The 16,177-nt window shown below is 39.6% G+C and overlaps 1 protein-coding gene across 5 annotated transcripts in view; it reads left to right on the forward strand.

The window, feature by feature from the left end:
- The window catches only part of PPIG (peptidylprolyl isomerase G), a 61,372-nt gene that overhangs the window by 10,156 nt on the left and 35,039 nt on the right, over nucleotides 1-16,177 (forward strand). For 3 of the 5 annotated variants that reach the window (XM_025404637.1, XM_025404636.1, XM_025404638.1), the window contains exons 2-7: nucleotides 9,697-9,749; nucleotides 10,081-10,157; nucleotides 10,243-10,317; nucleotides 11,760-11,867; nucleotides 12,823-12,867; nucleotides 15,046-15,133. In XM_025404637.1, the coding sequence (XP_025260422.1) occupies nucleotides 10,097-10,157; nucleotides 10,243-10,317; nucleotides 11,760-11,867; nucleotides 12,823-12,867; nucleotides 15,046-15,133 (377 nt within the window). In that variant the 5' untranslated portion in view covers nucleotides 9,697-9,749; nucleotides 10,081-10,096. The remainder of the gene's footprint in view (nucleotides 1-9,696; nucleotides 9,750-10,080; nucleotides 10,158-10,242; nucleotides 10,318-11,759; nucleotides 11,868-12,822; nucleotides 12,868-15,045; nucleotides 15,134-16,177) is intronic. The other 2 variants (XM_025404639.1, XM_025404640.1) reach the window with 2 other exon arrangements.

Here is a 16,177-nt window from a genome sequence, read left to right on the forward strand (position 1 = left end):
TTTTTTTTTTTTTTTTTTTTTTTTTTGAGACGGAGTCTCGCTGTGTCGCCCAGGCTGGAGTGCAGTGGCGCGATCTCGGCTCACTGCAAGCTCCGCCTCCCGGGTTCACGCCATTCTCCCGCCTCAGCCTCCGAGTAGCTGGGACTACAGGCGCCCGCCACCTCGCCCGGCTAGTTTTTTGTATTTTTAGTAGAGACGGGGTTTCACCATGTTAGCCAGGATGGTCTCGATCTCCTGACCTCGTGATCCACCCGCCTCGGCCTCCCAAAGTGCTGGGATTACAGGCTTGAGCCACCGCGCCCGGCCTTTTTGTATTTTTAGTAGAGATGGGATATCACTACATTGATCAGGCTGGTCATGAACTCCTGACCTCAGATGATCCGCCCGCCTTGGCCTCCCAAAGTAGCAGCACATTTGTTAAAGAAAACTAGAAAGAAGTAGTGAGGCAAAAGCCCTCTCCAGTCTCACAGACAGACACAATAATGATTATTTCCTTTCATTCTTTTTTTTTCTTCTTGTAAATCTTTACCTGAGCTTGAGGATTGGGAGTAGTTTACACAATCATAATGATATTGCATATGCTGTTTTATATCTTGATTATTTTTTCAAATTATTAATCATCGTAAGCATTGCTTTAATTACTGTTGAACCAGAGACAGTTTCACTTTTTTGTGATATTATGATAGGTTGTTTTTGATTATATGTTGCTAAAAAGAGCACCAGGATAGCCAACTTTATACCTGAAGGCTTTCTGAATTTAGAGTAGTTCCTCGTAATAGATTTCCAACAGTTGAATTTTACTGGTTCAAAGTGTAAACACTTATGAATTTCTCATATTCTTAAATTTCAAAGTAGTTGTATATGGTCACTAGTAGTAGTATAAATTCCTGTTTCTCTGCATTTGTGCATGTGTTGAGAGTTATTCTTTTAAAAGATCTTTGCTCATTGATAGGCCAAAAAAACCAAACAAACCAACCCAAAAGCCCATTTCTTTTTTTTTTTTTTTTGGAGACGGAGTCTCGCTCTGTCGCCCAGGCTGGAGTGCAGTGGCCGGATCTCAGCTCACTGCAAGCTCCGCCTCCTGGGTTCACGCCATTCTCCCGCCTCAGCCTCCCGAGTAGCTGGGACCACAGGCGCCCGCCACTTCGCCCGGCTAATTTTTTGTATTTTTTAATAGAGACGGGGTTTCACCGTGTTAGCCAGGATGGTCTCGATCTCCTGACCTCGTGATCCGCCCATCTCGGCCTCCCAAAGTGCTGGGATTACAGGCTTGAGCCACCGTGCCCGGCCCCCACCAAAAGCCCATTTCATTAGTACTTTTTTAAAAATAACTTTTTCCTAATTACAAAATTGAAGAAAAATTGGAAAACAAATACATTAAAAATTACCCTTAAACCCGTGGCCCATATATGATGATTGTTAACATTATAGTGTAAATCCTGTCTTTTTAATGTGCTTACTCTAATATGTGTGAAATTGGCATTTTATAGTCTACATTGTTTACTAACTTGCTTTTTTCACTGGGTATGAATATTTTGTCATTCATGAACAATCTGATAGTTTTTCTTCTTCAGTTTTATTCTTTCTTTTTCTTTTTTTTTCCTTGAGACAGAGTCTCTGTCACCCAGGCTGGAGTACAGTGGCACAATCTTGTCTCACTGCAACCTCCACCTCTTGGGTTTAAGAGATTCTCCTGTCCTAGCCTCCCAAGTAACTGGGATTACAGGTGCGCATCACCACACCCAGCTAATTTTTTTGTATTTTTAGCAGAGACAGAGTTTCACCGTGTTGGGCTGGCTAGTCTTGAATTCCTGACCTCAAGTGGTGCCTTTGCCTCGCAAAGTGCTGGGATTACAGGCGTGAGCTACCATGCCTGGCAGTGTTGTGTTGTGTTGTGTTATGTTATGTTATGTTATGTTATGTTATGTTATGTTATGTTATGTTATGTTATGTTATGTTATGTTATGTTATGTTATTTTGCGACGGAGTCTCACTCTGTTGCCCAGGCTGGAGTCCGGTGGCGTAATCTCAGCTCACTACAATCTGCACCTCCTGGGTTCAAGTGATTCTCCTGCCTCAGCCTCCTGAGTAACTGGGATTACAGGTGCCCACCACCTCATGCAGCTAATTTTTGTATTTTTAGTAGAGATGACGTTTGCCAGGTTGGCCAGGCTGTTCTGGAACACTTGACCTCAGGTGGTCCACCTGCCTCGGAGTGCTGGGATTATAGGCGTGAGCCACCGCGTCTGGCCTATTCATTTTTATAGTAAGTTTTCTCAGTGTCTTAAAAGTTTCCCTTTTCTTAATTTTTAATTTTTGTGGGTACATAGTAGATATATTTATTTATAGGTTACGTGAGATATTTTGATACAGGCACGCAATGCATAATGATCACATTAGACTGAATGGGGTATCCATCTCCTCAAGCATTTATCCTTTTTGTTACAAACAATCCAATTATATTCTTTATTTTTAAATATACAATTAAATTACTTTTGACTATTGTGAGTCACCCTATTGTGCTAGCAAACACTAGGTTTTATTTATTCTTAACTATTTTTTTTTGCACCCATTAACCATCCTCACTTCCACCCCCCATTACCCTCTCAAGTGTCTAATAACCGTCTCTCTACTCTCTTATCTCCAAGAATTCCATTGTTTTTATTTTTAGCTCCCACAAATAAGTGAGAACATGTGAAGTTTGTCCTTCTGTACCTGGCTTATTTTACTTACTATAATGACCTTCCAGTTCCATCCATGTTGTTCCAGATGACAGGATCTTACTCTTTTTAATGGTTAAATAGTACTCCCTTGTGTATATGTATCACAGTTTTTTTGTTTTGTTTTTTGTTTTTGAGACCAAGTTTCGCTCTTGTTGCCCAGGCCAGAGTGCAGTGGCGCGATCTCCGCTCACTGCAACCTCCACCTCCTGGGTTCAAGCGATTCTCCTGCCTCAGCCTTCCTGAGTAGCTGGGATTATAGGTATGCACCACTACGCCCAGCTAATTTTGTATTTTTAGTAGAGATGGGGTTTCTCCGTGTTCATCAGGCTGGTCTCGAACTCCCGACCTCAGATGATCCGCTCGCCTCGGCCTCTGAAAGTACTGGGATTACAGGCGTGAGCCACTGCACCAGGCCTTTGTGGGGTTTTTTTTGTTTTTTTTCTTTTAGACGAAGTCTCACTCTTGCCCAGGCTGGAGTGCAGTGGCACGATCTTGGCTCACTGCAACCTCTCTTTGCCCCCTGGGTTCCAGAAATTTTCCTGCCTCAGCCTCCCAGGTAGCTGGGATTACACGCACACGTCACCACGCCCTGCTAAATTTTGTATTTTTAGTAGAGACGGGGTTTCACCACGTTGGCCGGGCTGGTCTCAAACGCCCGACCTCAGATGATCCGCCCCCCTTGGCCTTCCAAAGTGCTGGGGTTATAGGCATGAGCCTTCGCACCGGCCTGAAAATTCTGTTTTGAGTGGCCTGAACCCCCAGATCCCAGGGAAACCTTGGCCTTGGGGAAAAGCAGATGGTGCCAGAGGTAATGCCAGCAGAAATCTCACCTCACCTCCTTCAGGCTGCTCGGTGAGGCAGAAAAGCGGAGAACTTTCTTGTAACACTCAGCAGCCTGAAGGGCTCACTCCGCATGAAACCTCAGGAAAATTGAAGACTTGAAGGCTCCAGGAGTCACCTAATGCAGCAATCACCCAACAGTGTCTGCCTTTGGAACCACCCAACCAGCACTAATATCTCTTCTGGTCCATTTTTTTTCTTAGACGGAGTCTTACTTTTTCGCCCAGGCCCAGGCTGGAGTGCTGTGGCAGAATCTCAACTCACTGCAATCTCTGCCTCCCGGGTTTAAGTGGTTCTCCTGCCTCAGCCTCCTGAGAGTAGCCCGGACTACAGGCACGCGCCATTATGCTCAGCTCGTTTTTGTATTTTTAGTAGAGACAGGATTTCACCATGTTGGCCAGGCTGGTCTTGAACTCCTGACCTCAGGTAATCTGCCCACCTCCGCCTCCCAAAGTGCTGAGATTACAGGTTTGAACCACCACACCCGGCCCACATATTCTTTATCTGGTAATCTGTTGATAGATACTTAAGTTACTTCCAAATCTTGGATATTATGAATAGTGCTGCAGTAAACATAGGAGTGAAGATATCTCCTGGATATACGATTTCCTTTCTTTTGAGTATATACCTAGCAGTGGGATATGTTATAATAATTTTTAATAGATAATATATTCATGTGGTATAAAATTGAAAACACGAGGTTATAAAGTGAAAAATCTTAGCCCTCTTTTCCAGTTACCCATTTTCTCTCTCCCTAGATGCCTTTTTGTTTAACAAACAAATACATACTTGTAAAATTTAATTTAATTTTGTTTTTGGAGACAGGGTCTCAGGCTGGAGTGCAGTGATACTACCATAACTCACTGAAGCCTCAGAGTCCTGGGCTCAAAGAGTCCTTGCACCTGATCCTTCTGAGTAGCTAGGACTGCAGGTGCACGACAGCATGCGTGGCCCCACTTTCGTTTTTCTGTCTTTTTTTTTTTTTTTTTTTTTTTTTTGAGGCAGTCTCACTCTGTCGCCCAGGCTGGAGTGCAGCGGTGCAATTTTGGCTCACACAACCTCCGCATCCTGAGTTCAAGCAATTCTTGTGCTTGAACCTCCCGAGTAGCTGGGACTACAGGCATGCGTGTGCCACCACCACACCTGGCTAATTATTTATATTTTTGGTAAAGACAGGATTTCGCCATGTTGGCCAGGCTGCTCTCAAACTCCTGATCTCAAGTGATCCACCTGCCTTGACCTCCCAAAGTGCTGGGATTACAGGCATGAGCCATCGCGCCCAACCGTCTCTTCTTTTAAAAATATACAAAGACAGTAATATCATACACACTTCTGTACCTTGCTTGTTTGTTTTAAATAGAAACAAAGTTCTCCCCATGTTTCCCAGGCTTGTGTTTCAATCCTCCTGCCTCAGCTTTCCTAGGTGCTGGGATTGTAAGCATGAGCCACCATGCCTGGTCAACTTTTCTTATTTTTTTTGGATACAGGATCCCACTCTGTTGCCCAGCCTGGAGTGCCATGGCATAATCTCATCTCACTGCAACCTCTGCATCCTGGGCCCAAATGATCCTCCTGCCTCAGCCTCCCAGGTAGCTGGGACTACAGGCACCATGCTTGGCTAATTTTTGTATTTTTTGTAGAGGCAGGGTTTTGCCATGTTGCCCAGACTGGTCTCGAACTCCTGGACTCAAGCAATCCACCTGTCTCAGCCTTCTAAAGTGTGAGCCACTGCATCTGGCCTTTTATTTTTCATTTAACAAAGTAAGTTAACATTTACAGATTTTAGGAGATAGTTCTCCCTATCTTGGAGACAGCAGTACATAAACAGATTGCTCATTCTTTTTAATAGCTTTGTACATTCCACAGGTATACAATGGTATACCTGATTTATATTTATTAAATTAGTTTGTGTTATATATCATAAATTATATATACATTAAATTATAAATATTTATATTTATATAAATATAGGCTTATATTTATATAACCTATCTCTCCTTGATGGACATTTAGGTTTACAGCCTTTTACTACTACAAATTATGGTATATTGAATAACCTTGCACATATCTTATTTTGCAAATGTGTAAGGATGTACATAAAGTAAATTCCTAGAAGTGGAATTACCGAGTCAGAGAGTATTAAATGCGTTTGTAATGTGGATGTTTGTTGTCAAATTGGCAATCAGGTAATTCAGTTTATCCCTTCACCAGCAGTAACAATGAATATGGTCAACATTTTTTATTTTTGTCAATCCAACTGGTAAAAAAATGTTACCTTTGTAATTTTAATATGTAAGATTATGATTTTTCATAGATAGTATTTCATTTCATGGGGTATTTTTTAAGTAATTCTTGCTACTGTACAATTACCTTTTTCCATGTGGCATTTAGCAATTTTTTTATGTTTTAAAAAGCTTATTTTCTTAGACAGTCCATACTTAACTATTGTGTTAGACATTTAAGTTGTTTGTGCTTACTATTATTTAAAAAAAAAAACCCAAGGACTATTTTATTTTAAATGGTTGCCTTTACAGATATTCCAGTACATAGAATTAGTAAAATGTTAAAAGGTACAATGAATATGAATATATTCAAGATTCTTGGTCTGTAATGCCAAGTTGCTTAACAAAACTGCTGGTGCCTTTTATGTTTTTTTGTTATTTCACTTTTTGTGAATTCTCTGCTCATATACTCTTAGGCGTCCTTTGAACTTTAATTTGATAGATGGACAGTGAAAGGTTTTGGTTGTCACAGTGACTGATATTTAATAGGGCAAGGGTTGCTTAAGGTTCTGCAGTGAGTTGGATAGCTCTATTCAATGAATCGCCCTAGTGCCCTCATTGCTAAGCACTGTTATACAGTAAGAAAATTAATATTCTCAGCAACTATGATAGTGTATTTTCCCCAATTTTTTTCTTTTTAATTTTACATAGACAAATAGAAATAATTTTTTTTCATAAGTTCAGATCTGTTTATCTCCATTATTTACTTCATTAGTGAATCTAAAAAGCTATTTAATATCCAGGGTTCAGGTAAATATTTGCAAGTACTTTTCTTAGTTTCTGTTTTGTGGGGTAGGTACCCATTTTGTGAGGGGGAAAAAAAATCTTTTTTTTTTTTTTTTTTTTGAAACGGGGTCTCACTCTGTCACCCAGGCTGGAGTACAGTGGCTTAATCTTGGCTGACTGCAACCTCCGCCTCCCTGGCTCAAGTGATCCTCCCACCTGAGCGTCTCCAGTAGCTGGGACTACAGACGTGTGCCACCATGCCTGGCTGATTTTTGTATTTTCTGTGGAGACAGGGTTTTGCCATGTTGCCCAGGCTGGTCTCGAACTGCTGGACTTTAAGCAATCTGCCTGCGTTAGTCTCCCAAAGTGCTGGGATTACAGGTGTGAGCCACTGCTCCCAGCCTCCTGAGCTCTTTGAATGTTAAACAGCAGCACTAGTTGAGTATCTCTTATCCAAAATGCTTTGGACCGTATTATTGCTGATTTCTGATTTTTTTCTGATTTTGGAATGTTTGCAATATACTTACCAGTTGAACCTGCCAATTCTGAAAATCCAAAATGCTCCAATGAGCATTTCCTTTGGGTGTCTTTTTGGCACTCAAAAAATTTCAGATTTGGGGTTTTCAGATTTAGGTTATCAATTTTAAGTTGAAAAACTAATACATGGACATATTCTTATTGCAAAAATTCAAACCTTATACATAAAGCTGAAGGCCCCCAGTGACTTCCATTCCTAGACTCAGTGCCTTTTGCAGAGATTCTGTGAGGAGTTTGGTATATATAGTATTCTCAAGATCTCTCTCTGTAGAAATAGGGTATTATTTTATGGTGTTAAAGGAAATACTTATGTGCAATTTACTTTTTTGTTTATTTTGAACTAAATAGTAGCTTTCTTGGCCTGTGTTACAATGGAACTGCCATATAGTATTAAATAGCATTTTATACCATAATTTGTTCAGTTTCTCTCCTATTGTAAGATATTTTGAGTGTTTCCGTTTTTTTGTTGTTACTACAATTTTGCATTCTCACTTATGCCTGTCCTCTCACATTTGTTCATTCATTTAATAAATACTGATTTCTTGTCATATGCCAAGCACTGTTTGAGCACTAAGAATTGAGAAGGGAGTAAGACTGAAAATTCAGGTTTATCATATCATGGAACTTGTATTCTAGTGAGAGAAGATGGATATAAAAATTGAATACCAATTAGCAAGAAATGCTTGGAAGAAAAAGCAGAATAAGAGGATGTAAAGTGTTAGGAGGGTGAGAGCTCCTTTCTTGAATACAGTAGACTACGAATGGGTCTCTATGAGAAGGTGATTCCTGAGCAACAAGGGGGTGAACGATGTGAAGATGGTTTGAGAGCATTCCAGGTGGAGGGAACAGCAAATGTAAATGACCTGATGAAAGAGTAGGCTATGGGATGTTGGGGGTGGGGAGTGGGGGATAACCCAGCAGGATACCAATGTAGCTGAAATAAAGTTGAGGAAAATATTAGAAGATGTTAGGAAATGAAGTTGAGGAAAATGCCTAGAGGTGAACAGGAGCTAAAATATTTAGAGCCATATAATTGAAATTACAGTAGCCACAAGCCACATGTGCTTTTTGAGCACTTGAAATGTGGCTAGTCTGAATTGAGATATGCTTCAAGGATAAAATATACAATGGATTTCCAAAGACTTGTACCAAAAAAAAAAAATCTCAGTAACATTTTGTTTATTATATTCTGAAGTGGTAATAGTTTGGACATACTGGTTATTACCTGTATATCCATAACGTTACTGTTTGGACATCACTAATCTGAAAATCTGAGGTCCAAAAATGGAAACTTTTTGAGCATCGGAATTGAAAATTTCACACATAAGTACTTAATACAAACTTTGTTTCAAGCACAAAATTATTTAAATTGTATGAAATTACACATATAATTCAGGCTGTGTGCATAAGGTATGGTATGTTTGAAATATAAATGAATTTTGTGTTTAAACTGTGTCCCATCCCCAGGATATCTCATGTGTATGCAAATATTCCAAAATTCAAAAAAAAAAAAATCTAAAACACTTTTGGTTCCAAGCATTTCCTCTAAAAGATATTCAATCTGTACATACTGAGTTAAATAAAATATATTACAATTAGCCTGTTTTTATTTGTCAAAATGTGGCTACTGAAAAATTTTAATTTACCTGGGTGGCTCATGTTTTTATTGAGCAGTGCCAGTCTAGAGCCTTAAAATCCATGCTAAAACTTTTCAGATGAATGGTAAGACAGTTTTAGGCAGAGGAATGATATGATAAGATTTGTGTTTTAAAAGAATCATTCCACTCTGGCTATTTTGTGGAGAAGAGGCAGTGTAGAATTAGGAGTAAAATAAGAGAAACTACTTAGGAGGCTATTGGAGTAGCCTAGATAAGAAATGATAATGGTAAAGGTAATGAGAACTTTTGGGATAATTTTTGAAGCTAGAGCCAAATTACCTTCCTAATGGTTTGGATAATGAGGTATGAGGGAAAGTAGAACCAAAGATGACCCCCAGTTTTTCAGCCTCAGCAGTTGGCTTGGGCAATGGTAATGTTTACTGAGTATTCAAGGGAATGGAGGTAGAAGAGTAAACAGTTTTGTCTTAGATATATTAATTATTTTTAATAAAGTAAATTTTATTGAAGTGTAACATGGCATACATAGCATATGAAACTGTCATTTTTAGAGTCCATAATTTTGGACACTATTTACACTTACTGCCTTTGTTTCTTCTACACTTTACCTTACCCTATCATCTTCCACCAAGTATTACAATTCAGCTTTTTAAGTCCTTAAAATAAATCCCTTATCAAAATAATGTCTGTTAAATAATAGCTTTCTGTTATAGAAATAAAGCTGTTACACAGAATATCTCTTTGGTATTTTTTGTGTCTATACTAGCATATCAGTAAAGGCTGTTGCTCATAATCAGAAAGTACCCTCATATGTAAAATTGAATGTTGTGCTTTTACTCAAAATGTAAATCTACCACATATACTATTTAAAAATACCATACTGTCGTTAAAATACCCCACTTTTTCTTCTCGTGTGATTTTGCTTCTTAAAAATCTCATATTTTAATCAGAACTCTCATTTTTGTTTTCTAGGAGCACAGGGATCAGTTGTCCTTGGGTTTTTTGGGTCTTTTCTTCATTTGAAGGTAATCTGCTTATTGAGTTCACTAATCATACAGAGTGAATACAATTTTCTGTTTGGGCTATTAATCTATATTCTGGTTGATAAATAGAAAGTTGATTACATAATAATGGTTAAGGCTTAACTTTCAAGTCTTTTCTAGTTGCTTCACAAAATGCAATCTAATCTCTAAAAAGAAAGCACTAATAATCCATGTGATTTACCTCATAGAAATAAATATCAAAATAAATTCAAACTGTATTTCTAATTTTGTTTCACAGAATTTTTTTTCCAGAAATTTGTGAAAGATCTTTGCTATTTTAGTCTGCTTGTCTGAAACTGTGTTTTACTCATAGATTAAGTATTGGAGCCATGGGAATAAAGGTTCAACGTCCTCGATGTTTTTTTGACATTGCCATTAACAATCAACCTGGTAAGAATATTAGTTAACATTTATAAATGGGTGTTTAATATTTTAAATTAGTAAAGAAGTTTAAACCAACTACCTTCTTTTTCAGCTGGAAGAGTTGTCTTTGAATTATTTTCTGATGTGTGCCCCAAAACATGCGAGAACTTTCGTTGTCTTTGTACAGGTTTGTTCACATTTTCAACTGCCCTAATAGTAGTCTCAGTTGACTGTGGTTTGCTTTTTTTTTTTCCTTCTTTTTTTTAAGAGACAGGATCTTGCAACGTTGTCCAACTGGACTAGAACTCCTGGGCTCATCAATCCTTACACGTAAGCTTCCTCAGCTGGGATACAGGTGTGAGCTACCATACCTGGCATAGCTTGCTTTAATTTTTTATTTACCCTATTTTAGATTTCTCCATGCATATTACTTCTTTTCTGTTAACATGAAGATTACACAGCAGTGACTAGGGCATGAAAGTAATTCTTAGAAATATTATGACTGGGCATGGTGTGACTGGTCATGATGGGTTACATCTGTAATCCCAGCACTTTGGGAGGCTGAGGTGGGTGGATCACTTGAGGTCAAGAGTTCAAGACAATCCTGGCTAACATGGTGAAACCCTGTCTCTACTAAAAATACAAAAAATTGGCCAGGCGTGGTGACTCGCCTATAATCCCAGCACTTTGGAAGGCCAAGGCGGGCAGATCACCTGATGTCAGGAGCTTGAGACCAGCCCGGCAAACATAGTGAAACCCCATCTCTACTCAAAATACAAAAATTAGCCAGGTGTGATAGTGGGTGTCTGTAATCCCAGCCACTCGGGAGGCTGAGGCAGAGAATCACGTGATCCCTAGGTGGAGGTTGCAGTGAGTCGAGATCCCGCCATTGCTCTCCAGCCTGGGCAACAAGAATGAAACTCCGTCTCAAAAAAATAAAATAAATACAAAAAATCAACCGGGCATGGTGGTGTGCGCCTGTAATCCCAGCTACTCTGGAGGCTGAGGTGGGAGAATCGCCCAGGAGGCAGAGGTAGTAGTGAGCCAAGATCACTCCACTGCACTCCAGCCTGAGCAACAAGAGTGAGACCCTGTCTCAATTAAAAAAAATAGAGGCCGGGCGCGGTGGCTCATGCCTGTAATCCCAGCAGTTTGGGAGGCTGAGGTGGGCGGATCACTTGAGGTCAGGACTTTGAGACCACCCTGGCCAACGTGGTGAAATTCTGTCTCTACTAAAAAAAATGAGCTAGGTGTGGTGGCAGGCGCCTGTAATCCCAGCCACTCAGGAGGCTGAGGCAGGAGAATCACTTGAACCCAGGAGGCAGAGGTTGTAGTGAGCCAAGATAGTGCCACCACACTGTAGCCTAGGTGATAGAGCTAGACTCTGTCTCAAAAAAAAACCAAAAACAAATATTAGTTTTAATGGTATATTATTTGAGATTGATTTCTACATTCTCCAGAAATACATGGGTGATTTTTTAAATGAATGTTTTTTAAAAATTCCTGAAAGGAATGAAAATATGATTTTTTTAGTCTGTAAGGTTCAAGAGAGGCATATTTACATTTATTTTGCTTTCATACTCCTTTGATTTCCTTTCTATTAAATGTCCTAATTTTTTATCTCTATAGGTGAAAAGGGGACCGGGAAATCAACTCAGAAACCATTACATTATAAGAGTTGTCTCTTTCACAGAGTTGTCAAGGATTTTATGGTTCAAGGTGGTGACTTCAGTGAAGGTGAGACTTGGAAAAATCATGTATTATTTTCTGTTAAATATCACAGATCTCAAAGTTAGACAAGTCCCTAGAAGTTATAGTCCAATGTTCTTGTCACTCTCACTCCATTTAATCTTTGGTCAATTAGAAGTACTCATAGAAATATGTAAAAGAAGGAAGCTCATAGGCTGGACATGGTGGCTCATGCCTATAATCCCAGCACTTTAGGAGGCCATGGTGGGCAAATCACGAGGTCAGTAGTTCAAGACCAGCCTGGACAACATGGTGAAACCCTGCCTCTACTAAAAATACAAAAATTTACCCGGCATGATGGCGTGTGCCTGTAGTCCCAGCTACTCGGGAGGCTGAGGCAGGAACCCGAAAGGCAGAGGTTGAGATGAGCCGAGATCGTGCCACTGAACTCCAGCCTGAGCGACAGAGCAAGACTCTGTCTCAAAAAAAAAAAAAAAAAAAAAAGAAAGCTTATAAAAAATAATTTTACCTTTGACACATGAATTAATTTCAGAAATAGGCTTCTGGATACAAAACAAAACACTGCATTCATCTCAGTACTCTGTCAAGTGTATGTGTTTGATTTTGTCACAAGTGGTAATCCTTACTACAGTAACATTTTTACTTTTTTATTGTAAAAATATCAAAACTACTTTTAAAACACGTTGAAAAAATGTTAACCTGTTGCAAGACCTGCATAATCATAATTAGAATCTGAAAGTTCTTTTTTTAAATATATTTTAATAGTCTTTGTCACATTCTTACTATCATAGCATAGGGGAAAGAAAGAAATTTGGGAGCTTGCATTATTGACATTAATATCTTTTATGATTTTCTGCAATCTTCAAATATTGTTAATTCAAAATTATTTAAAAATCTACTTTTTAAGAAGTATTTTGTTTAGGTATCACCTTTGAGGCACTTGTTATCTTGAGAGTTAAAAGAGTATGTTTTTCATTTTTAGGAAATGGACGAGGAGGGGAATCTATCTATGGAGGATTTTTTGAAGGTAAAAATGTTTACATTTATATTATGTTTTAAATGTTTTCTCTTTTATTCTATTTTATTCTCTATGGAATCAATAACATTATTCATTAAAGAGTATACTAATGTCTAGCTGCCTTCAACTAATCTGAAAGTTAATTTTCTGGTAAAAAATTGCTTTTTGTAGAGATGGGGTTTTTTTCTTCTTAGGACATTTTTACAACATATGATTTGAAAGGGTTTCAGTGATCTGTACTTAATTCTTAGAATTTTAGTACTAGAATAGGAACTTCCATAGATCAATCTTAACTTTTATTTTTTTTTTATTTTTTATTTTTTTTTTTTCTGAGACGCAGTCTTGCTCTGTCGCCCAGGCTGGAGTGCGGTGGCCGGATCTCAGCTCACTGCAAGCTCTGCCTCCCGGGTTTACGACATTCTCCTGCCTCAGCCTCCCGAGTAGCTGGGACTACAGGCGCCCGCCACCTCACCCGGCTAGTTTTATGTATTTTTTTTAGTAGAGACGGGGTTTCACCGTGTTAGCCAGGATGGTCTCGATCTCCTGACCTCGTGATCCGCGCGTCTCGGCCTCCCAAAGTGCTGGGATTACAGGCTTGAGCCACCGTGCTCGGCCATCTTAACTTTTATTAAAGGAGATTCAGCAATATTTCTTACTAACAACATTCAAATTTTTAGGCCATTTGTTCTATGAAAATTTTTAAAAATATCTTTGATACTCTAAAATTTAACTATAATCTTTTCCAAAAATTTAAGTTTTCTTGCTAGAATTTTTTTGTTGATGTGAAGACCATTTGGAAAACTATAAGCATATTTAATGTGGAAATAATTTAATATTTTTCATCTTTCAGTTTTGACATTTAGTGAAATTTTGTTTAAAATTCTACATGATTTGTTCTTAATATTCTAACCCAAGTTTGGAAAACAGGTTCCTCCCTTTGCTATGGCATAAGTGATGCTATGACAGAGGTTAAGTTAATGAATCCAGACTAAATAATACTCTGTGTGCCTCTGTGTACTCAGAAATGAAACCATTGAAATGTAAAAGAATCTAATCTGGACTCTCAGTTTTTTTTTTTTTTTTTTTTTTTTTTTTTTTTTTTTTTTTTTTGAGACGGAGTCTCGCTGTGCTCCCAGGCTGGAGTGCAGTGGCGTGATCTCGGCTCACTGCAAGCTCCGCCTCCCGGGTTCACGCCATTCTCCCGCCTCAGCCTCCCAAGTAGCTGAGACTACAGGCGCCCGCCACCACGCCCGGCTAGTTTTTTGTATTTTTAGTAGAGACGGGGTTTCACCATGTTAGCCAGGATAGTCTCGATCTCCTGACCTCGTGATCCACCCGCCTCGGCCTCCCAAAGTGCTGGGATTACAGGCTTGAGCCACCGCGCCCGGCCAGTTTTTTTTTTAAGAGATGAGATCTCACTGTGTTGCCCAGGTTGGAGTGCAGTGGCTTTTCATGGGTGTGATCATAGTGCACTTTAGGTTCAAGCTCCTGAGCTCCAGTGATCGTCCTGCTTCAGCCTCCTGAGTAGCTAGGACTACAGCCACATACCACTGTGCTCAACTGTTTAGATAGTTTCATTTTTTTATTTAAATAAAGTAGTGTTATCTTTTCCAAAAATGTGAAGGACAAATATAAATGGAAAGGAAGGGAATTGAGATAGTATTTGGGTTTTATAAGTAAAGAATAGGAAATTAATAATATTCGAATCTTACACAGATGAGAGGGGAGGCTGGGCTTGGTGGCTCACGCCTGTAATCCCAGCACTTTGGGAGGCCAAGGCGGGCGGATCACGAGGTCAGGAGATCGAGACCATCTAGCTAACATGGTGAAACCCTGTCTCTACTAAAAATACAAAAATTAGCCGGGCATGATGGTGGGAACCTGTAGTCCCAGCTACTCAGAAGGCTGAGGCAGGAGAATGGCGTGAACCCGGGAGACGGAGCTTACAGTGAGCCGAGATTGCACCACTGCACTCTAGGCTGGGTGACAGAGTGAGACTCCGTCTCAAAAAAGAAAAAGATGAGAGGGGAAATTGATTCATATTTGATTCTCTTCTTTCATAACCTAACTTTGTCATCTAAGTTGTGTATGGCACTAAGGAATACATCAGATGTGAATAGAAGTGCAAATGAATTTTTTTTTGGCGGTTACACCTATAATGTAACTGAAAACTTTCCTTCTCTATAGACGAGAGTTTCGCTGTTAAACACAACAAAGAATTTCTCTTATCAATGGCCAACAGAGGGAAGGATACAAATGGTTCACAGTTTTTCATGTAAGTATTTATTATCTGATCATTTAAAACATCCCATTTTTGGGCCGGGCATGGTGACTCACGCCTGTAATCCCAGCACTTTGGGAGACTGAGGTGGGCGAATCACGAGGTCAGAAGATCGAGACCATCCTGGCTAAAACAGTGAAACCCCGTCTTTACTAAAAATATGAAAAAATTAGCTGGGCGTGGTGGCGGGTGCCTGTAGTCCCAGTTACTCGGGAGGCTGAGGCAGGAGAATGGCGTGAACTCGGGAGGCAGAGCTTGCAGTGAGCCGAGATCGCACTGCTGCACTCTGGCCTGGGTGACAGAGTGAGACTCCGACCCCAAAAAAAAAAAAAAAAATCCCATTTTTGGTCTACCATTTCTCTGTGTGCCTGCCGTTGATTACTAATAAATAGGAGAGGAATCTATGAGGGAGGGAGGGGGAACAAATAATTGATTTTTTTTGTTGTGTTTTTATGTTACTGTTTTTGAGACAAGGTCTTGCTCTGTCACCCAGGCGAGTGCAGTGGCGCAATCACAGCTCACCACAGCCTTGACCTCCCTGGCTCAAGGAATCCTCCCCACCTCAGGCTTCCGAGTAGATAGGACTACAGGTGTGTGCCACCACACCTAGCTAGTTTTTTTTTTGTGGAGAGACGGGGTCTCCCTGCGTTGCCCAGGCTGGAGACTCCAGGCTGGGATTACACACATGAGCTATGGCACCTGGACAGAATTGTTAAAGAGGGAAAATTGTTATAGAGGGGAAGTTAAATTGTTCTGCTAATGTTTTGAAATAATGGAGACTTGTCAAGAGAACACAGGAGCCAGGTTAAAGGTTTCCCACTAGCCAAATTAGGATAATTTGAGCATCAAAATAAGTAACAGTAATATCAGTTTATGGTCAAATAGGAACCAGGAGTCTACATTGATATAAATAAATGATTAAATAATGAGAGAGAAGGGAAGCTGTTCCCTTATTAGAATGTCAGCTAATAAATTTAGAAGGAATGATGGAGTTAGAAAAGTCACCATTTTGTAATCATCACAGTAATGACTGACTCA

Source organism: Theropithecus gelada, chromosome 12 (genome assembly GCF_003255815.1).
Source record: "Theropithecus gelada isolate Dixy chromosome 12, Tgel_1.0, whole genome shotgun sequence".
In the NCBI taxonomy this organism is placed as follows: domain Eukaryota; kingdom Metazoa; phylum Chordata; class Mammalia; order Primates; family Cercopithecidae; genus Theropithecus; species Theropithecus gelada.